Source organism: Rana temporaria, chromosome 1, assembly GCF_905171775.1.
Source record: "Rana temporaria chromosome 1, aRanTem1.1, whole genome shotgun sequence".
Taxonomy (NCBI): Eukaryota; Metazoa; Chordata; class Amphibia; order Anura; family Ranidae; genus Rana; species Rana temporaria.
In genome coordinates this window covers 600,203,263-600,227,287 of record NC_053489.1, presented here as the reverse complement: position 1 = coordinate 600,227,287, position 24,025 = coordinate 600,203,263, and the positions used below count along the sequence as shown (strand labels likewise).

At 43.1% G+C, this 24,025-nt stretch overlaps 1 protein-coding gene across 1 annotated transcript in view; it reads left to right on the top strand.

The window, feature by feature from the left end:
- The window catches only part of TBC1D19 (TBC1 domain family member 19), a 217,393-nt gene that overhangs the window by 175,928 nt on the left and 17,440 nt on the right, over nucleotides 1-24,025 (top strand). The window contains exons 16-19 of the mRNA XM_040335157.1: nucleotides 4,791-4,823; nucleotides 10,111-10,220; nucleotides 12,730-12,821; nucleotides 15,762-15,877. Coding sequence (XP_040191091.1) covers nucleotides 4,791-4,823; nucleotides 10,111-10,220; nucleotides 12,730-12,821; nucleotides 15,762-15,877 — 351 coding nt within the window. The remainder of the gene's footprint in view (nucleotides 1-4,790; nucleotides 4,824-10,110; nucleotides 10,221-12,729; nucleotides 12,822-15,761; nucleotides 15,878-24,025) is intronic.

Sequence of the window (24,025 nt, the reverse complement as noted above, 5' to 3'; positions counted from 1 at the left end):
TGGGGGCGTGTACTATGTAAAATAGTAGTGACCCCACGTTTTTGAAGTTTTTAACGAACGGCGCATGCGCCGTCCGTGGACGTATACCAGTGCGCATGCTCCAAATGACGTCTGCAAATCGTCATGCTTTCGACGTGAACGTAAATTACGTCCAGCCCTATTCGCGAATGACTTACGCAAACGACGTAAAAAATTCAAAACTCGACGCGGGAAAGATGGCCATACTTAACATTGGTACGCCGCACTTACGCCGCCATATAGCAGGGGTAACTATACGCCGGGAAAAGCCTAACGTAAACGGCGTAAATGTACTGCGTCGGCCGGGCGTACGTTCGTGAATTCGCGTATCTAGCTAATTTGCATACTTGACGCGAATTTGACGGAAGCGCCATCTAGCGGCCAGCGTAAATATGCAGTTATGATACGACGGTGTAACACAGTTACGCCAGTCGGATCTACGGGAAATCTATGCGTAACTGATTCTAAGAATCAGGCGCATAGATAGGACCGCGCAACTCAGAGATACGACGGCGTATCTCGTTTGAGAATCTAGCCCATTGTTTTCAATGAGGCTGGTTTACATATGTGCGATGCATTCACACTGCGCATTGCCGAAAAAACGTGTGCGTTGCGGCTCAGGTGCGAATTCAGGCCCATTATCGTCTATGGGCACGTATCTGATTCGCAGATGTGTTCATTTCTCTTCAGGATTTGTCTCATTCACCTCAATACACTTTCCCCTCCCCTCTCCCAGGTCTCCAAATTCGCAGCTAAAACGGAGATGATCTGCTGAACAGTTCTCTTATCACTCTGCAGAGATAAGAGAGCTGAAATTCGCACCGCACTAGTGTGAATCCGACCTAAATCACATTGCTATTTGCCTAGCGTACTTGTTTGTAGCCTAAATACTGAAATTTACACCTAAAAATGCAATTCAGTAACTTGTGTGAAATGCTAGAAAAAACGTGGCTGCACCAGTAAATTTCGGGTGTCCTGCCAGTAAATTTCAATCTGGTAGGTTGGCAACACTGGTCTTACCATGTAATGTGACGTCTTCTCTCCCTGTGTGACTGGAATCCCCAGTGTGAACAGAGTTAAAATGCTTGTAAAATCCTATAATCTACTGTATTACAGTAGTAGCTCTTACAGACAACACTTGTCTGTTCCCAAGGCTTTAGAGCACTGTCTCTGAGCTCCTGCATATATAATCAGAGGTCAGAGGTCTCTAAAAATTTACAAGAGGAGCCTGAGAGATGTGTAAACCTCAAACAGGACCTTTCCAGGCTCCCTTTGAGACAAGAGCTATGGGAATTGTTAGCAAATAAAAATCACACACACATAGGTTGAACTGCATGGACTAATGTCTTTTTTCAACCTTATAAACTATGCAATTATGTAACCTGTGGCCATACTCCACTGAGGTTTTCAAGTGTTTCTACTTCATACTTGAGATGTGGGAGGGAGAGTGTCTTGCCTGAAGTAAGAGTGCTCCTATTGTCTGCCATTGAACAGAAACCTTCCAGTAAACAGTTTATACTTTTGGCAAACCATAAAGATGACCTCTGAAGATAATGTGGGTAGCTACAAGTGGACAGGGTTCATAAAGCCGGCATGCACGCGCGTGCCAGTGGCAACCACAACGCCCCCCTACAAAAGCGATTCCCCCTCGCGCATGTGCGCGTAGGGAAATGGTGGGGGGGGAGAGAGAGAGATCCCCCAAGGAGCGCCGTGGACCCGGACTACGAGGGACCCCCACACAACTGTGGCAGAGCCTGAAACGGAGGAAGTAAGCCGCTCAACAGACCGGCTGACACTGAGCTTTTCGTTACTGGAGAGCATGGTAAGCGAAACACCAGGTATGTCTCTTTACTGCCTCTAGTGGCGGAAAACAGATAAGACACGCAGCTACTCATGAAAGATAATCCTTAAAGGGGTTGTAAAGGTAAAAAAAAATCCCTAAATCGCTTATTTTACCTTAGTGCAGTCCTCCTTCACTTACCTCATCCTTCGATTTTGCTTTTAAATGTCCTTATTTCTTCTGAGAAATCCTCACTTCCTGTAACTACACACCGTAATGCGAGTCTTTCTCCCTGGTGTGGAGAAAGCCTCTTGAGGGGGGAGGGGGTGAGCAGGCAAGTCAGGACACTTTCTACTTTGCAGATAGAGAAAGGAGCTGTGTGTTAGTGGGTGTCCTGACACTCCTGCTCGTCCCCTCCCCCCTCAAGAGGCTTTATTTACACCAGGGAGAAATCCTTGCATTGCTGTGTGTAGTTAGACAGAAGAACAGGAAGTGATGATTTCTCAGAAGAAATAAGGACATTTAAAAGCAGAATCGAAGGATGAGGTAAGTGAAGGAGGACTGCACTAAGGTAAAGGAAGCTATTTATTACCTTTACAACCACTAAGGTATTTAGCAAGGATTGTCTTCACTTACCTTATCCCCGCCGCAGGATACTGCTGAGTACAGACAGACCCAATCTTCACCCATCACAGCGGGTTAAGTCAACAGACCTTCAGAGACCGGGATCCTAGACAGGGTTTCCACTCCCCTGGACCTGTACCGCATCCTGACAGAAAATCTTTGGTGTGTGGTTATAACCAAAGTACTGGAACCCAGGATCCAGCCCTCCGAAGGGAGGCATTACAGGCAAAAACCTTGTGCTTTGCATACAAGGCCCCAGGTACCATCCACTTTTGCCTCAAGGCACTTTGGATGGATCTGGTCTTTATGGAGGCTAATAAAATCCAGCATGGATCCCTCCAGTGGAGCTCCTCAGAGCACATGTTCACTCGTGACCAACACCTTAGACACTGGGAAAAAACTGAGGTGCTCCCAGTATGGGAGGGGTTATATAGGGAGGAAACTTCCTGTCTAATCACACCAGTGTCCAGCACCTGAAGGTGGAATATAACCCACTTAGTAATTACTAGACTCTGTGTCCTATGATGTACGATAAAGAAAAAAAGATCGACAGTGCAGAGTCAGTCAAGGAAGAGGTAACAAGGAGAAGGGTGCTTATTGTTGAGTTTAGCCAGATCTGGTGGCCTGCTGAAAGGAAAAGTTGTCGTCCTCAATACAACGGATGCCGAAATTAAAGCTCTCTTGCTAAAGAGCAGTTTGTCTGGACTTTCACCTTAACAGTGTCACTGTTTAATTTTTTGCCTGTGTTCTTAGAGATATACACTGCTTACAAACAATACTATGAAACACTTTTTTTAGTTTCTTATTTTATACAGCAGCCCTTGATGCAAAACTGGAAGTGGAGGGTAAACACAGCGTAACAAAGCAAAGAGATCAAGAAAGTTTCAGAATCCCATATTCCTCGAATGCAGTGGTCTCCAAAGTGTGGCCCTTTGCTTGCCTTTTTCTCGGCCCTTGGGGCACTATTTCTTCCGTTGATACCAACAACAGGGCTTAATGACTGTCACTGATACCAACAAAAGGGTACTACTCCTTCACTGACTCTAATGGCAGGACAGTATTCTTCACACTGACTCCATTGATGGTGCACCATTCCTTCCCCTGATACCAACAATGGGGAAATACTCCTCCCTTGAATACCAAAGATGGGGAGTTGTTTACTCACATTGACGCCAGGGCATTTTCTACTCGCACTGGCCACAATTAAACCGTCCCTTTGTTTATAAAGTTTGGAGACCCCTGCTCTAAAGCAAGTGTCTCAAACTGGTGGCCTTCCTGCTGCTGCGAAACTACAAGTCCCATTATGCCTCTGCCTGTGGGAGTCATGCTTGTAACTGTCAGCCTTGCAATGCCTCATGGGACTTGTAGTTTCCCAACAGCTGGAGGGCAAACAGTTTGAGACCCCTGCTCTAAAGAAAAATTAACAAAAGCTTTACGGTTTCATTTCCTAGCAAAGCACACATTTTGGAACAAGTTTTTTTTTTTTTTTTTTGGAAAGAGCTTTGTAAATCCTTTGTAGTGGTAAATCAATAGCATCTCTCTTTTAGCATCAGGAACCTCTTTACAATTCTATCACATGATGCTGCTTGTGATGACAACTTTTATTCCTGTGCATGTGATCACTGCTAAGGGCAGGGTCATTAGATGTCTCACACAGAAGCAAAAAGCACAGCATCCCGGTCTAAGGAAAGGATGATTTGCATTATTTTTGTTTCCTTTGGTTCTAATGCCGCATACATACGGTCGTTTTTCGGCATGAAAAAAAAATGACGTTTTTAAAAACGTCATTTAAAATGATCGTGTGTGGGCTTCACATCGTTTTTCGGCTTCTGAAAATGTTGTTTTTCGGGTTGTAAAAAATGATCGTGTGTGGGCTAAAACAACGTTTTAAACCCGCGCATGCCCAGAAGCGAGTTATGAGACGGGAGCGCTCGTTCTGTTAAAACAACCGTTCATAATAGAGTAAGCACATTCATCACGCTGTAACAGACAAAAAAGCGCAAATCGTCTTTTACTAACACGGAATCAGCTAAAAGCAGCCCAAAGGCGAATGGAACTTCCCCTTCAGAGTGCCGACATACGTGTTTTACATCACCGCGCTTTGTTCATCATTTTTCAAAAACGATGGTGTGTGTGGGCAACATCGTTTTTAATGATGAAGTTGGAAAAACTTTGTTTTTTGGACATGCTGAAAAACGTCGGGTTTTTTTTCATGCCGAAAAACGACCGTGTGTACGCGGCATAATTCAACCCTGATAGCTGTTTTGCAATAAAACAAAACTGTACAACCTATGATATGATCTCATAGAGAATTCCAAGTTGTTTGTATGTTGGAGTATTAATACATTGTATATCTTATGTTTTATAGGAGTAATTCCATTTCATGGCTTTTCAATGTATGGTAAGTGAGACGTAAAGTAACAGAAGCTTTAACAAGGTGTGACTGCTGTAAATCTGACTACCATATGCTTTGAATGCAGCACACGTATCCTAGTGTGGTCATACACAGGACGGGATAAGGTTGCTCAGGGAAGAAGTCAGATAAGTAAAATCTCAGTAATAATGGACATAAGGCAAATTACATCAACTAACCTCCCTGCCGTGGTTGCAGACTTTTTTGAGAAAGTCAGTAATTTATTAAGTGTAATATCTTGAGCGGAGTTCACTAAAAAAGCACCTGAACTGTGTGTGCTCAAAAAAGGCAAAGTCCTGGTCACTAGTATTGCCTGGGGTCTCCATACATCTGATTTTTTCACCATTACTGGCTTACGATACTTACCCTGTTCAGCACTATGTCTCTGCGTGGAGGCAGCTACCTTTGTGAGGGCAGAACTGTGCTTCCTGCCCCTCTGATGGGAACGCACGGAAAACGCTCATATTCGCTATGCTCAAGTTTGAATGCATAATGTAAAGGTGGTGCTGCGCTGTCAAATAATAATGTGATCAAGTAATGTGGTGAATGGTGAGCTAAATATGAACAAGTGCAAATATAGCGATGATAATAACTTCCCACAATAAAATTGCCAAGTGCGGTACTTAACATACAAAAGTGGCTAATGTGATATATATATATAACAAATGAAAATGTCAATAAAATAAACGTTCAACAGACACACTATAGGTCTGATGAATAAAGTGCAATGAGTGACTGGTGCCTTCCTCAATTAGTAATAGTGATTAGTGGATCTACCCCTGATAAAGTCACATGGGCATGATGATACGCGTCGGGACTAAGCAACTGGCTACCGGAAGTGACACGGGACTACGAGCTTGCCACTCGTGGAGTTCATGTTTGTTTTTGGTCATTGAAAAGTGAGTAACTTATCAGCTGTTTTAATATCAATATATCGGTTAAACGTTATCACACTATCAGAGCATTTTTTCTTATGCGATACAATCAAGGAGATTATCAGGGTGTGATCCCCAGGGAGCATCATTCACCATAGAAATCTACAAGCTGAACAAACTTCTGTAGGACCCTTTGAGACAGATCCTAAGAGAGAGAGACATCCATCCTATGCTGTTACCTTACAGCAGTAAGGTGGTAGGCTTGAGAGCACAGAGGTGTCATCACAACAGGAAGGAAAAAGCACCAGTCACTTTATTCACTATTACTAATTGAGGATGGCACCAGTCACTCATTGCACTTTATTCATCAGACCTATAGGGTGTTATTTATGAAAGGCAAATCTATTTTTCACTACAAGTGCAAAGTGCACGTGGAAGTGCAGTCGCTGTAAATCTGAGGGGTAGATCTGAAGTGAGGGGAAGCTCTGCTGATTTTATCATCCAATCATGCGCAAGCTAAAATGCTGTTTTTTATTTTCCTTGCATGCCCCCCTCGGATCTACAGCGACTACACTTCCAAGTGCAATTTCAAGTGCACTTTGCACTTGTAGTTTGCACTTGTAGTGCAAAGTGGATTTGCCTTTAGTAAATAACCCCCATAGTGTCTGTCTGTTGGATATTTTTTTTTATTAATGTTTTCATTTGGTATATATATCACATTAGCCACTTTTGTATGTTAAGTACCACACTTGGTAATTTTCTTGTGGGAAGTTATCATCTCTATATTTGCACTTGTTCATATTTATTTCAGCATTTACCACATTACTTGATCACATTATTATTTGACAGAGCAGCACCACCTTTATCTATACCTCATTAGCTATGGATGAGCTTATCAGCGTCTGCAGCAGTCAGCATTTTTCCACCTGAAGTGATAGGGCAGGAATATGATCTTTTCTATACACGTTTGAATGCAGCCTTAGTGCCTCCACCCAGAAGGGACTGCTGGCGATTAATGGGGGTTCCCATCTAGGAACACCTTGTCCCAAAAGGGCCATCACACGTACACTTTCTGTATGCAAAGAAGTGCAGGTCCAGACTTGAATGTGATTTATCTGTTTAACCACGGACTTCATAGAAGGTAGGGAAAGAGAAGGTGGAATACCCCAAAACTCAATAGTCAGGCTTGTCAGACTAGAAGTCACTTGATGGGTCTCAGTTTCCAGAGGCATTACACACAACTTATGAAGCATGTTATGGCCCACAGAACTGGATGTTGTAGTATTTCTCTGGTACAGTGATGCATTTAATCACATCAATGTATATATGATTGCCCTATGTATTTCTCTGATATTCTGGTTTTATAGTTATTATGCAATTTTATTAAATGCTTTTATAATAACGTTTTGATACAATTTGTGTTAGATCTAGCACCTTGTTGGATATTCCTCACTGCTACATTTACATTTTTAGCTACCCAATATGTTTGTTGCTACATTTTGGTTTGTTGGACAAAATCTGTTTTATTTTGTTCTTTTATACACCATGTACAAAAAAAAACGGGGAAAAAAAAAGCCCAGGATGCACCATAGTCCCTGGTGTGGTCATCTACAGCAGGTGATATTGTGGGTGTTCGTACATGAACTATATGTCATAGTTACATAGTCCATCCAGTTCAACAATAAAAATAAATAAAATATCGCACAATCCCATATACCCAATTCTATACCCACAGCTTCAACTTCTAAGAGCAGAAAAGAAACCAATAAACGCTCATGGCCTGTACACATGATCCGAAAATCGGACAAAAAAAATACCGCTTTTGACGCGATCGTATGATAATCCGATCGTTGGTACAGAGCTTTCGAGAGCCGATCATGACAATTCATCTGATATTATTAGATCAGACATGCACGAAAATCTTCCTCGTACGATACCAGATCGTACAGTTTTCGTTTAGTCAGTATAGTTGTCATCCAAAAATACAATACAAATACATTACAGCACATGACATCTCTTCCGATTTTTTTTTTTTTTTTATTATTTTTTCTGTCGATTTTTCAGTTGTAGTATGGTGTGTTTTAGGCATGTTTTATTATACATCCCCCACCAAAAATGCATCAAACTGACTTTTTTTTTGGGGTAACACACATAAATATACCATATAAGTTTATGTGTACTGTAGCTTTGTAATGTAATTTTTGATAACCGGTCACGTTTACAAAAAGCTAACCAACAAAACATTTCAGAGCTGGATGCTTAATCTTAGTAAAATATTAAGTGTCAGCTTTATAAACACCGCAATCAGATTTTTACAGAAGGAAGTTTCTGCAGGTAAATGTGACCTTTTCATGACGTAGCTAGTATGGAATTTTAATTGTAGTTCTATCCTGTCCAGAAAAGAGCATACATGTAGCTTTGGGACCATGGCTGTTTATGTAAGGCTGAACATTCATCCTGTGAAGCTCCTGGGTGTCAATTATGTGAACACAGCTACTATGTACACCTATGAATCACAGTCTAGTAAAGAAAGTGAAATATTTAAATAGGAACCAGTTGTCTTTCCTGTCATTATAATGACATAAGTGAAGCTGGGAGTCTTTTATAAAACAAAGCTAGACTAGACCTTTAAAAATCACAAGAGGCACAGCTAATATGACTTCAGTACAGTACATACATACTGACGCCAGTGCGAAACGTTGGCCATACTGATTTTTGTGGGCTTGCAGTGACTGTATGCACAGTTGAAAATAAAGACATCTCTTTTAAAGAAAATTTTGGAGTGCGGCTGTCCAGCTTTTGTTCTTTTGTTTTTTTGCTAGTACATACAGTAGATGACGCCACAAACAAAACTCTGTTTGCGATATGCTAATAGTTAACTCTGGGTGTAAAGTCAGAGATTTTAGTACATTCTGTATAATTCAAGCAATTTATGACATTCTCTGCTTATGAGGTATCAATGATTGTATTGGTAAACCTATATTTTTTATTCAGCATTTTACTGGCATTTGTTTAGCTTATAGTATGCATGGAGCCTTAGAGACTTCACCCACCCCTCCAGTAAGTTGCTGCACCACGGGCCCCTGTCTTGGACCTGGATATCAGGTATTTGCACCCGATGTAAGCATAGAAGAACACAGAGGGTGCATAGGCCCAGCGCATTATCCTCAAGGTGAATATACTCACAAACCAGTACTTGTGTCATAGCATTATCATAAAATCATCTGCTTAAATCCACAACACTTGTAGTCACATAGGCTAACGTCTTTCAAGGTTTCCCTCTTCTTCAGAGCCTTGTTTAGATGTCTTAGTGTTGACAAGGAACTTTTTAGTCAGGATCAGTGCTTTCTCTGTTTAGTTCGGCTGTACACAGCTTCCTTGTTCCTCTACACCAGTGGTCTCCAAACTGCGGCCCGAGGGCCGGATGCGGCCCTTTGCTTGCCTTTATCCGGCCCTTGGAGCACTATCCCTCCCAATGATACGAGACACTATTCTGCCATCTGACACCGACAATGGAGCACCATTTCTCCCACTGACACCACTAATGGGGCACTATTCCTCCCTATGATTTTGTGAAAAATAAGAGGGTGCCCTAATACTCCACCCCAACCTATTTATCTACAGCTTCATTGCACTCCCAATCTGCTCCTTCACAGTGGGTGCAAATCAAAATGTTCACTCTCTATGATACCCGCAATGGGGCACTATTCCTCCCCCTAATACCAGATGTTTACTCCCACTGATGCCAGGAAAATTTGCACTCCAAAGTCCGGCTGTCCAAGAGTCTGAAGGACAATAAAGCGGCCCTTTGTTTAGAATGTTTGGAGACCTCTGCTCTACACTAAGAGACATCTAAACAAGGTTCTAAAGCAGAGGGCAACCTTGAAAACGCGTTGGCCAATGTGACTACGAGTGTTGTGGCTTTTCGCGTATGAATGATTTTATGATAATGCTATGACACTAGTTTGTGAGTATATTCACCTCCATTTTTATTAAATAAAACATGTATTGAGGGTAATGCGCTAGGCCTATGCACCCTCTGTGTTCTTCTATGCTTTCAGTTCATTTGGACTCCTCTAGTCTTTGGAAGGCAGCAAGGTGTCCATTATCCACATATACTAACATGTCAAGATAAGTCTGGTAACACTTTGGGACCACACAGCGCAGGAGAGTGAACATTTTGATTTTTCACCCACTGTGAAGGAGCAGATTGGGAGTGCAGTGAAGCTGTAGATAAATGGGTTTGGGTGGAGTATTAGGGCACCCTCTTACTTTTCACAAAATGAACCCGTGAGGACAGAACTTTGGAATCGGCCATTGCTTACTTGGTTTGTACAATGTTGTACAAGAATTGAGCTATTCTTGGTATTCTCATGTATTTCTAACTTCTGTGTTTTCAGTTGCCCCTTTATGTTTCCTGTATCCTGAACCTGCCAGACTATATCAAGTGTTTCGGGAGATGTATGTGCGCTTCTTTTTTCGCCTCCACTCCATCTCTTCCCATATATCTGTGAGTTACTTTCATGTTACTTTGGGTACCAGGACATCGGGCAGTGTGTAAAACTCTAGGGTGAATAATAAGTAACGATGGGATTATTTTGCTATAGAGCAACCAGTGAGTGTAGATCAATCTTTTTCACACAGAAGAACCCTTGAAATATATTTTTTTCCGGTATCCGAGAACCCCTGCTAAAAATCACTGCAATTCATGATACATTTGTGTGATGGTCAGAGGGAAGAATGCTCCTTACATGTGTGGTCGTTGGGAAGAATTGCCCCCCTTATAGATATCTAAAAAGATCAGTGATGTCAAAGGGGAACTCATCTGAGAGGCAGAAATTGCTCATTGTTATAGCAACCTCTGGAGAACCCCCGGGTTCCATGGAACTCTGGTTGGGAAACCTTGGTCATTTAAAGTGCAGTGCTTCCCAATGTCCCCTTTTGCCCGACAGAGGGATGTGAAGTTCCAGATGCTTATATATAGAAATATGGCTTCAGTGTAAAGCAGACTCTGAGGCTTCGGAGGCTGTGAAGTTATTTCTCATGGAGCTAAATGTAAGCAGCAGCACAGCATCAGAATAGCACCAGGCTGACTTTCACTGAAGTCAGCCTCACTTGAATACATGAAGCCAAGACTTTAGATACTCTGTCTGAAGGGACATTAGCAGGGAACAAGCTGTGCCCACACTACAGCAGTTATAGACTTACAGCCAACTATCAACAAGTGCAGCGGGAATGACAGCAGTGATAGTAATAAAAATCTATCCTTACAAAATAAAAAAGAATACTTCTATTAAAAACTGATATTTCAGTTCTAGCTATACTCTGGTATTACCCAACAGCCTTGTTTATGTGTCAGCAATCTAATGGTACTATAACACATTCTTCTTATATTTTATATTATGGAGAATCCAGCAGGAAAAGCAGGATTTACCAACAGGGGAAGCAGAGGTGACTACTCTGGTGGGCAGATCTCACCACTGGTGCACCTCATAGGGGAAGCCGGTGAGAAATTTACCAGCATTGGTCTACAGCAGGGGTGCCCAACCAGTGTCCCGGGGGTCACGTGTGGCCAGTGGAGCCCTCTGTTGTGGCCCGCGGCCGCCTGCTCTGGGATGGCGGGTTGGCATAATCCAAAGCTTCATGTATAGCGCCAACTTTTGTCACAGGTGGAGTGATACCAAATGCTCTCTGCCTGGGACAACAACAGCCCTTGATACCTGATTGGAAGACTGTTATTAAATGTAAGTTTATTGCTAAAATCACAGTGTATATATGGGCATATCTGTTCTGCAGTGGTTACTGGGCTGCTTTCAAACTGATCCGCAGGTGCAGCGCAGAACAGTTGCAGGTTACCTGCACTGAGCTATAGACTTCTGTTATTACCTGTGGGTTGGTGCACTTCAGAAAGTGCATCACACCTGCAGGATATAATAGAAGTCTATGGCAAAGTGCAGCTAACCTATAGCAAAGCCACAGGTGTGCTGCACCTTCAGTGTGGGTATACCACAGCGCATCAGTGTGAAAGAAGCTTTAGGCCCCTTTGACAAGATCAGTCCTGTTCACCTCTATTGAGCCACAGATGTAAACAGACCTGTGGCTGTTTACACTAACCTACCTCTAATCCAATCCGCTAAAGAAAAAGGGGGGGAGCCATCCCCTTTCATCTGGGCAGATCAGATCGGAGGACCAAAAGAGTAGAGTGGGCTGTGTCCCTGTCTGCTCTGCATATGCCCCATTCGATGTGGCCCGCCACAGGTTGCCAAGTTGCTTAAGTGGCCCTCACGCTTCAAAAGGTTGGCACCCCTGGTCTACAGTATAACTAAGATGTACATTTTAGATGGGCTGGCCCCCTAATAAGTAAAATAAGATTCCAAAGTCAGGTATTACATTTTATATGCCCCTTAATAAACAAGAATGTTCTGATTCTAAACTAATAAAATATTTGTAAAAAAAAAACATGGAGGGCCATTTCCCACTACGTGTTGCTTTTTTGCGTTAGGTCAGGGCAGTCCAATTACTTTAAATAGGCTGGCAGTACACCTCAACACACAAGAAATACTTACCATATTTTTGGTAATGCAACACAACGCAAACCTTGTTTTGTTGCGTTTTGCTGCATGATGGCGATGTACATCATTTCATGCGATAAAATGCATGTTACCACAAAGCTCCAGTGTGAATGGACACTTATTGCAAATTAGTCTTAGATGGAAATTTTCATTATAGTCAAGGCTATTCTTCTCTGAATACTACTATTAATAGGGTTGGTTTTGGGTTTCATGTTTCTTTTTGTCCTTTTTTTTACCTTGTGTTACTAAGGGAATATGTTGTGTGTTCTATCACACTAATAATTATAGCTTAATAGGAATAGGAAAGTGTTTTCCTTTTTTATTTTAGCACGTAGGTAAGCATAGAGCATCATTAGGCACTTTGAGTAGAATGTTCTAGTTTGTGTTTTTCTATTGTATGTTCTACAGTACAGAGATAACTTTATTAATGTAATGTTTGTTTTGTAGGGAATAATGTCACTGTGTCTTCTGTTTGAGAGCCTTCTTCAGACGCATCTCCCACAGCTTTTCTATCATCTTCGAGAGATCGGCGCACAACCGTAGGTTTTTTTCTTCTTTGGGGAGGGTATGCCTATCTGCAATGTGTTATCACCTAAAGCAGTCAATGTATTCTAATGTGAAAAGCGATAACATACTAAGGCCTCTTCACACACTAAAACAGGCGATTGAGTCTAGATTTTACCACTCAAGACCTAACATACAGCAAAGGGGCTGTACAAATGCTGTGACAACAATGCAGAGCATCGCATTTCTGGCAAATTTATTTTGGCTTGTCGAGCATACAGGCAGTACAACATACAGTCCCGTCCATTCAAGGGAATGGAGCCACGCTCCAACCACAAGGCAAACAATTGCAGCATGTAAATTTCATTCACAATTGCCTTAGCATAAAAAAAACAGGCATTTAAAAATGCTTCATCCCCTCCTGAACATCTGGATGCCACTACCTAGCTGCCCTCTGAAAAATGATCAACCACAGATCGCTTGTCAGAGACTGCTGCAGTGTGACCTTCAGTCAAAGAGGAGCCTCAAATCTTACTTTGATTTGTATTCCTCGTAAACTAGTAAGAGTAAGTACTCTCAGTGATTAAGTCAGAGTGTCTTCAGTGCGCTAAGGGTGTTTCCCAGGTTTGCAAGATGTTTAGCCATTGCTCATTTATTTTTTGGGGTAATGAAAACCATTGTTTAATCATCCAATATCATTAACTCATAAGCTAAATGAAAGAATTCTATGCCTGTAAATAGATTGAAGAAATTAACCTATTGAATTGGAAAATTGTGCAGGAAAGACTAGGCAGCACAGTGGCTAAGGAGTTAGCACTTCTGCCTAGCAGCACTAGGTTCATCGGTTCGAATCCCAAGCACAACACTACCTGTGCCTGCGTGGGTTTCCTCCCACATGCCAAAGACATGCTATATATGCTATATGCTTTATATATACACACACTCACCCCTCAAATTTTCCACTCGCATTTTGCGAGTAAAAAATTAGGGCTGGCGAGGAGCTGTGCTGCCTGGGAGTGGGGCGGCGAGCACCGCTGACGGGGGGTTGATCGGGAGCCATTCTCCCGGTGGAAGAGTGCATGGAGTTAGAGGAGAGCTGCGGGATAACTGAGAGGTAAGACACGCTGTAACAGCTTACATTGAAACTGTCTCCACTCTGCTCACTCTCACACAGCCCCGCCTCTTCCTAACCCCACACCTGTAATAGACAGAATGCATCCCAGCATTGGACCCGCGTTCTGTCTATTACAGGCGCAGGGTTAGGAGGAGGCGGGGCTGTGTGAGATTGAGCAGAGACCGTTTCAATATAAGCTGTTACAGCGTGTTTTACTGCTCGGTGATCCCATGGCTCTCCTCTAACTCCAATCATGATCCGGCCACCCATCTCACTTTCTCCGCCCTGGCAATGGCTGCAATTGGGGCACAGGGAGGTGGCAATTGGGGCACAGGGAGGTGGCAATTGGGGCACAGGGAGGTGGCAATTGGGGCACAGGGAGGCGGCAATTTGGGGCACAGGGAGGCGGCAATTTGGGGCACAGGGAGGCGGCAATTTGGGGCACAGGGAGGCGGCAATTTGGGGCACAGGGAGGCCGCAATTTGGGGCACAGGGAGGCTGCAATTTGGGGCACAGGGAGGCTACAATTTTGGGGCAATGTGGGGCACCGTGAGGCTGCAATGTGGGCAATGGTGAGGCTGCAATGATGGGCATAGTTCACGCTGCCTTGATGGGCACTGGTGAGACTGTGCTGAGGGGAACTGATAAAGTTGTTGTTAATATTTATTTTTGGAACTTAATTCTGCATAAAACATTTAAGTGTCATTTCATGAGATAATTTATGATGGCATGATTAGTGGCGGGGCAGGGTAAGGGTTGGGTGGGGCAACTGGTGGCGAGTAACCCTTGAGACCTGGCTAGTAGTTTAGGACTTGAAATTTTGAGCCCTGTATATGTGTATATATAATATATATATATATGTATATATATAATAATGTGTGTGTGTGTGTGTGTATGTATGTAAAAGCGCTGCATAAATTTGACGGTGCTATATACAGTAAGTACCTGTAATAAATAAATAAGGTGGGTACATTTCAGAACTAGGAGCTGGAAGGAGCATGGCAAAGCTGCAAGCAACATATGCTATTTAGCAGGTTGGATTATTTTAGCTGCAAAAATTTCTTAAATTAATACTTATGTAGCAATTGATAAAAAACGATATGGGTTTAAAAGCTTTTACTTTATGACCAACTCCAGGAAAACTAAAAAACAACCCTACAATTTAACTTACGCAATCCTTCTCTCTTCTGTGCTGCTAGACTGGTCCTCTATCCTCTTCCCCATGTTCCGGCGGTCTAAAGCCTTGGAACATATTATGTTTTTTTTCCATTCAACCTGACGGGTTGAATGAAAAAAAACTGTCCGCTCCGGTCGGAGCTGCTGTACTAACGATCCGACATTAGTACAGCGATCTTCCCCGCTGAGCTGTTGTGTTCTGACAGAACGGCCAGAACACTCCCATCAGCGCTCTTAGCTTGACTTCTGTTTTTTCAGCATGCTAGTCTGACAGAAGCCGGCCAAATGGTCGGCTTCTATCGGACTGGCTGCCATACACAGTGGTCGAATGTGGGCCGTTTTTTGAACCGGTCGATTCCGCCCCGGGTTCGGCCCGTGTGTACGGGCTTAAGCTCTTCAAATTCATAAAGATTGATGCAGGGTCTACAGCCCTACATTGGACATTATGACTCGGAGGGACCATCCACCATCAAAGCATAAGGGGAGCATTGCCTGCCGAGGGAGTGGAGGATCAGGTAAGTAAAAATGCTTTCATGCTTCCCTAGAATAAACAAGCATTTAACCCTTGCAGTGGAGACGCAACCATTCTGCAAGGGTGAATTTTCCAGAGATTTCCTAGAGTTGCGCTTTAAATGTTGTGCTTCTTGAGGCGCTTAGCAGACCTCTTTTTTGTTTGCTGTTTCAGTTTACGCATCTCGTTCAAGTGGATGGTTCGAGCGTTTTCTGGCTATCTGGCTACCGATCAGCTGCTGCTATTGTGGGACAGAATCCTTGGCTATAATTCCTTGGAAATTCTTGCCGGTAGGATTATCTGGTTTACATTATTTACTATTTGTATTATTAATGTTTGTTAACTAAATCCATAGCAAGCCACGTATTGCTCTGTTGCTAACAAAAATATTCTGTAAACAGGAAGAGTTTTACTCCAGGTTCAGCAAATCTCTTGTGCTTTGTCTAAATAAATGAAGAATTAAAGAGCAAGAAGTAATTCTAGTCTGCAGAAAATATGAAGGAAGATGTTGAAGTGTGTGATTGGAAGTATGGAGGTTCCGCAGTCTTTGGGTTCCTGTGTCCTGTTTTTAGGACACAGGAACCCAAAAATCCCCCCACCCCCCTGCTGTTTGCCGGTTGGTCCGGTACTTACCCCATCCAGGCGGGTGGCGGGCAGCGGCTCCGTGTCCTCTTCTCAATTTGTGTCTTCCAGCATGCGGCTCCTCCCCTCCTCCTAGGCATCCAATAGGATCGCTTTTCCTTTCAGTCAATCTGATGAAGGGTCTCAAAACCCCCTTCCTGATTGGCTGGGAGGAGGATCAGTGTTATAATAGCGAATATTCAATCACTGTTGTAACACACCTGGGTGGGCTCCGAGCCCATTCTCTGCACCCCGAGTCCATCCTTTTTTGAAGCCTGTTGGAGCCTCTAGCTCTAATAAGGTGCTTAAAAAAAAACCACCTACCACGCATTGGAATTCATGCATCCAGCGTCCTGAAAGGGGCTGGATGCATGTATAAGGGAGGTGGTGATTGATAGGGTTGGCACCTATAGACGGGCCACCCCTGGTTGGTACAATGTAGTATAATAATGACAGCTGTGGTGGAGCAGTGTGGGAAAGCTCCTTAATAGTGCAGTGAGCAGGCTTAGGTAGTGGAGTGACTTGAGAAGTGGATCATAATGGATTATATTCCTGGGGACGTATGAATCACAAGATTGTCCAAGCATTATTCAGAATTACATGTTTTGATAAATACATTTGTGGAAATATTTTTTTCAAACTGCAAATTTAGCAGCATTGTAAAGGGATCTGTCACAATGGCTTTTAACTGTCATGGCTAATGCCGGTGTTTTGTCAGATTAGGCAACCTGTCAGAATGTGTAATGGAAGTGACGTTTCGTTGCGGCCATCTTGTTACACCCTGCACTCCTCCAGAGTAAGGATACACTGAGAATGGGGCGAGCGGACATCTTGTTTCACACACCGGAGTTTTGCATTTTACACTTTTTAACAGTAAAATGTGTTTATATAGTGAAATACAGTACTTAGAACTCTGTGTGAATGTTTAGATGTTAGATTTTTAACAGCAGCAGTGTTCTGTTCAAATCGCAAACCTGTGAGTTCAGCAGGTTTGCCGCTCCTATTAAAATTCAACATCTAAACAGTCAGATGAGTTCTAATTACCGTATCTCTCTTAAAAAACTTGGTTTACTGTTAAAAATAAGTGTGGAATGCAAAACTCCGGTGGGTGTAACAAGATGTCCCCTTGCCTTCTCAGTGTATACATACTGTGGAGGCGTGTGGGGTGTAGCAAGATGGGGGTGACGAAACGTCACTTCCGTTGCACATTCTGATGGGTCGCCTAATCTGATGAGACACCAGCAATACACAGTTCTAATATTGGCCAGTTCAGCAGGCTACAACTTCCTGACTTCTTTAAGTTTTGCTAGTTCGTGAACATTATGTCGCCTTGTGGGGTGCTGCAAAGGACCAATCTGTCCCAGTACTAGAACCATTAGGGAGTCAGGAAATTGCAGCAAACGGCACTGGAGTGGGAATCTCATATGTGACTGGTGACAGCTATTATTTTTTTTTTACAAATTCTTTATTTTTCATCTTTCAACATATCACATTGCCCCAAACCCAGGTTAGTATCACATCAGACAATACAAACAGCTTCAATCTCTACATTCTTATGTTTGCCCTTTTCCTTATTTAAGCTTCCTCTTATTCTTATCTACCTCCCTCCCTCTGCACCTCATCTACCCAAATGCTATTGTTTCTTTAATCCCTCTTCACTTTATCATATCTTTCGCCTTTGACGTGATCTTTCCCAGTTTAAGGCACTAGTACCCCATCTTCTCCCCCCCCCCCCTACCTCCGAGCCTATTACCCGGCCGAGAGAAAAAAAAAAAAAGCTCTCACTCTTCCTCCTAGTGGGCTCCCCTCCTCCCCTCTATCCCTCCCCCCCTCCCCCCGCGCCCTATATCTGACATAGGGTGCCCATATTTCCCCCACCCTCTCTTCCCCCTCCCTCAGAGACGCCGTGAGGTTCTCCATGCATTGCATTTCAGTAATTTTGGCTATCCATTGTGATTTGCTTGGAGAACATGTACTCTTCCAAAGAACCGGGATACACGATCTGGCTGTGACCACTAAGTGTCTCACTAGGGATCTTTTATATTTTTCTATTGACATAGGCATGTCCAATAACAGATAGGTCGCTGGTTCATCTCCTAATGATATCTCAGTTATTTCTTCTATCACTTCAGATACCATTTTCCAGAAATCTTTAACTCCTTCACAGTTCCAAAAAATGTGTAACAGAGTTCCCTCTTCATCTGATTTAAAACCTCCGGTGTCCTATACCACCTGCTCAGGATCTTGTATCCTCCTTCTTGAAATTTAGATGCTATTGATGCTTTATGATTAAATTGAAAGATTTTTTTCTTCTGAGTTTCCGTGAATATTACCTCTAGGTCTCTTTCCCATCTCTGAATAAAGCCTATCTCTCGTGGAGCTTTTATTTCATTTATCAAAGAATAGAACAGGGAGAGTGAATGTCTCACTGGTTCTCTCTTGAGACACATTTTCTCAAATTCCGACAGTATTTCTCTCACCCTAATTTGTCCTCGGATAGTTCGGAGGAATCCCCCTAACTATCTTCTCCTATAGGGGTCTAAATGCTCGGACAGTTCCCTTTCTATTGCTTCATTAGACATTACCCGATTCTCTCTCTGAAAGTGTATCAGTCTAGTTTGACCTCTATTTTTTAAATTCCCAAAACCTGGGTCACCCAGGCCAGGGGTAAACGCTGGGTTCCCCAGGATTCGCTTCATCGGGTTCGCTTCGGTTTCGTCCTCTAGGTTTTTGAATATTTTTTTAACAATGCTAATTGTCGTCCAGCTATTATGACAGTATGACAGGTTCCCTTTATACTAAAAGTGCAATTCCAATTTTCTTAACATCTGCGAGGCGCCATTTAATTAAAAATAATATAATATCAGTCTGCTTTATTAATGTTTGGAAAAGGTCCTTACATATCTCATTCACGTATAAGTTTGCTAATTGGCAAAGCGAGTAATGCGTGAGGTGTCAGCTGGAGGACACGTATGAATGATCACTCCAGATGGTAGCTGGTGTCTGCTGCATGGCATTTTATCAGCAGGCTGCCTTCTCGGAGTGTACTACAAACCTTGCGTGTTTCAGAAGCCACTTTCTCCCTTCCATTTCCTCCATTGCTGGATTCCCTAGCTGTTTACTCATATACTCTACTTTCCACTGATCCAGACAATGGTCTGTTTTGTCTTACCTATTATTAGAATACAGTATGTATGTGTTTTAACCATCTTCACCCAGGGCACATAAAAGTATAGAAGAATAACACGCATGATATATTCTATTATGTAATCTGTTAGCCCATAAATTAAATAAGTACATTTAGACCTCATTCACACTTACGAATGGAGCCTTAGCTGTTGCATGCAGGAGACCCAGCACGCATGGGAGGGGGGTCCGGATAATTAGCTGGGGAAAGAAGCATTAAAAACAATGGGAGGCTGACCGTACCCGAAAACTAATTCCAGCTGCTCACATGTAATCTCCCATGGAGCGATTACCTGCGAGTGATCGACCCTCTACACACAGTCTGAGTCCAGGGCCAATAACTCGTAGGTAATTGCTGTTTAAGTGATTACATGTGAGCGACCACGATTAGCTGTAGGATCCTTCTGACTCCCTTTGCTTTCAATAGGGCTCTTGCCTGAAGCTACTGACAAGGAATCACTCTGTACAAAAAACACATACAAAGAGTGTCCTAGCACACTTGCCAGCTAGCCTGTAAAACAACCAAATTGACCCTGTCTAACAATTTACATTATTATTATTATTATTATTATTATTATAATACAGGATTTATATAGCACCAACAGTTTGCACAGCGCTTTACAACATCAGGAAAGACAGTACAGTCACAATACAATTCAATACAGGAAGGATCAGAGGGCCCTGTTCATTAGAGCTTACAGTCTAGAAGGAAGGGTCACGTGGAACAGATGGTAGTAAATGTGGGGAGTGATCAGATGGACAAAATTTAAAATACAGTTGTTAGGTGGGGGTAGGATAGGCTTCTCTGAAGAGGAGGGTTTTCAGGGATCCTCTAAAAGCTAATAGAGAAGGAGATAGATGGACAGATTGGGGTAAGGAGTTCCATAGGCTTGGAGAGGCTCTGGAAAAGTCCTGTAGACGAGCATGGGAGGAGGTGATGGGAGAGCTAGAGAGCAGGATGTCTTGAGAAGAACTAAGAGAACAATTAGGTTGGTATTTAGAGACTAGGTCAGTGATGTAGCTGGGGGCAGAGTTGTGGATGGCTTTGTAGGTAGTAGTTAGTATGAATTTAATTCGTTGGGCGAGCGGAAGCCAGTGGAGGGATTGACAGAGAGGAGCAGCAGAGACAGAGCGGTTGGTAAGGTGGATTAGTCTGGCAGCAGCATTCATGATGGACTGAAGGGGGGATAGAGTATGCAGCGGTAAGCCAATGAGAAGGGAATTGCCGTAATCGAGGCGAGAGATGACCAGGGAGTGAATTAAGAGCTTTGTTGTGTCATTGGTTAGAAAGGGGCGTATTTTGGAGATGTTGCGGAGGTTCAGTTCAGTTTTGGATAGATTGCGTTTGAGGAAGTGGTGTGCCATCCAAACTGATATATCTGATAGTAAATTAGTGATACGTGAGGAGAATGAAGGGGCGAGTTGCATTAAAAACAAAGGGTTTTGTTTTCACACATTTGAAAATATATGCCTAAGCTGCAGTGCCCACACCAAGGGACCTCTGTATTTACTGTGGTCCTAACTCTAAATTTCCAGATCCTCCATTGTAGGAGCTCATACAATAATGGATAGGTTAAGGGCAGATATGCCTAGAGGGAGCCCGTCCCTCCTTAAAAGCACAGGGATGCACATGACACCCAGCAAGAGTGCAATGGCAGCAAAGGCATCTAGTACATCTCTGAACCCAATTTATCCAGCTGTACAAAAAGGGGCAACCACCCCAACCTATCACTGGCCTTTGCAGCAAAGTAGCACACTTACCAGCTAGCCTGCAAAACAACAAAATTCCAGGGCCCTGTACAATAGTTTACATTAAAACAGAGGGTTTTGTTTGCAAATATATATATATATATATATATATATATATATATATTTATATTTATAGTCACATTGCCCACGCCAAGGGGCCTTTGTATATACTGCTGTTCTAAATCTGAGTGTTTGGGATGTGCATTGGATGCCTTCGCTCCCGTTGTGCTATTGCCTGGCGTTGCGTGCATCCCTGTGCTTTTAAGGAGAAGTGGACTCCCTCCAGGTATACTTGCCCTCCTCATTCTATCCATTCTTATTTGTGCTCCTACAATGGAGGATCTGGGAATTTAGAGTTAAATACAGAGGTCCCTTGGTGTGGGCACTGCGGCTTGCACATATATTTGCAAATGTGTGCAAACAAAATCCTCTGTTTTAATGTAAACTGTTAGACAGGGTCAGTTTGGTTGTTTTGCAGGCTGACTAGTAAGTGTGCTGGGAAATCTTTTGTTTGTGATTACAAGGAATCCCTGCTGGGCCTCCCGCATGCAATTGCTTAAAGCCCCATTTTCAAGTGTGAATGGGACCAAGATGAATGATTACAAACAATATGTTGTTTTTAATTAAGGGCCGGTTCACACTGGGGTGACTCGGAAGGCGACTCAGCCACCGGACAAGTCGCGTCCCATTGTATTCAATAGAACCGTTCTAATAGGAGCGACGCAAGTCGCTCCGACTTAGAAAAGGGTTCTTGTATGACTTCGGGGGCGACTTGCATTGACTTCTGTACAGAAGTCATTTTGCAAGTCGCCTCTGAAGTCGTCTTCAGGACGCCTTGCCGAGTCGCCCCCGAAGTCGTGCCGCCCCAGTGTGAACCGGCTCTTAATGTAACAGTTTTTTTAACTTTCCTGCTCCGTTTGCTTTTACTTGTTTTTGACCTAGGACACAGATTACTTTTGAGTTTCTGCGAAAAATTATTTTTAGCTTTTTCTTTTCTTTTGTCGGTGTATTTAAAGTATATGATTGACAGTGGGCTCATCTAAGGCTGCATTTTTCTCTATATTAAACACTAGTGATTTCAACACTTGTAATTGCATGTAGTAGTAATAATTCTCCTAATTTTGGAGACTTGTGCTATTGCCAATTATATGCCATTACATTCTAGAATCCATTGTTGCCTATGTGTTGCAATCTGTTAATTGCGGGATATTCCCCATAGCAAAAATATTGCCTGTGTGCGCCCAACCTAAAGCAACAGTAAGCATTTTTCACACCAAGACTTCACAAAAGACATCCCAACCCATCTATCTGGTATATTTATGGCAAAAACATTCCGTGACCTTAAATACAACAGCCCGCCGACGTGTCTCGAGATATGCTGCGTAAGTGAAAATATGCGCCGTCATATCTGTGCGCCTGACTCAGAAACTAAGATACGCCTGAAAATAGGCTTCATCCGATCGACGTAACTTGCCTACGCCGGCGTAGAGTGGGCGCATATTTACGCTGGTCGCATTTGGCGCTCCCATTGATTTTCTATTCACAAATGCAAATGAGGGAGATACGCCGATTCACGAATGTACGTCCCTCCGATGCAGTGCGCGTAAAGTCATACGTCCGGCGCAAAGTTATGCCCCATAAAGGAGGTGTAACTCAGCAGCATCCATGCAAAGGGAACACAAGCCGACATATTTTACGTAGTTTACGTAGGACGTGAATATGACTAGGCGTTTGGTTACGTTCACGCCGTAGGCAGTGATCCGGCGTATCTTAGGGAGTAGTTCCGACGTGATTGCGAGCATGCGCACTGGGATGCGTCCATGGGATGTCGCATGCGCAGTTGGCGATTCGTATCTGTCTGGTGCTCGGGCTCATCATTTGCATGGGGTCACACCTCATTTGCATGGCTCACGCCCACTTTCACATACACCGGCTTACACCTAGGAAACCCAGCGCAGTTTTGGCAGCACTGGCTTTGTGAATCCAGTGCTTGCCTCTCTGCGCTGCGTCGGCGTAGCGTAAAGGTGATGCGCTACGGCGGCATAAATATGCGCCTCTGTCTGTGAATCCGGGCCAACATATTTTACTTTGCATTTTTTGCAAGAATTTGAATGTGTTTCCTCACTGGTGCCTGCTGTCTTCTGGGACCTGTGTGTCTCCCAGAAAACAGCAGGGAAAGACAGAATAGGCGGTGGAAATGGCGTAGGTCCCCGAGGCGACCTATGCCCGGAAGTGGGAGCAAATACTATGCCGAATGTGACACCGAAGGGGGGAGGATTCCAAAAAGTGGAAGCACCAGATTTTGCACTCTCCAGTTTTAGTAAACCAACTTCTGTCTGTGGTCATCAGAATACTCCCATTTCAAAGCTTTGGGAGCACAGTGTGGAAAAGCATGTCCAGGGATGTAGTTCTGGTGTTGCATGTGTGTATGTGCCCAGGGACAGTATGGAGGTGTAGAGAAATGGCTTTAGACACAACAAAATGAGACTTATATATTTTTTTCCTATTCTGTCCATGCCACCCAAATCAAGTTAACCACTTGCTTACTGGGCACATAAACCCCCTTTGTTCCCAGGCGAAATTTCAGCTTCCGGCACTGCGTCGCTTTAACTGACATTTGCGCGGTCGTGCGACGTGGCTCCCAAACAAAATTGACGTCCTTTTTTCCCCACAAATAGAGCTTTATTTTGGTGGTATTTGATCACCTCTGCGGTTTTTATTTTTTGCGCTATAAACAAAAAAAGAGCGACAATTTAAAAAATATATATATTTTTCTTACTTGTTGCTATAATAAATATCCCATTTTTGTTTTAAAAAAACGATTTTTTCTCTCAGTTAAGGCCGATACGTATTTTTCGACGTATTTTTGTAAAAAAAAAAAA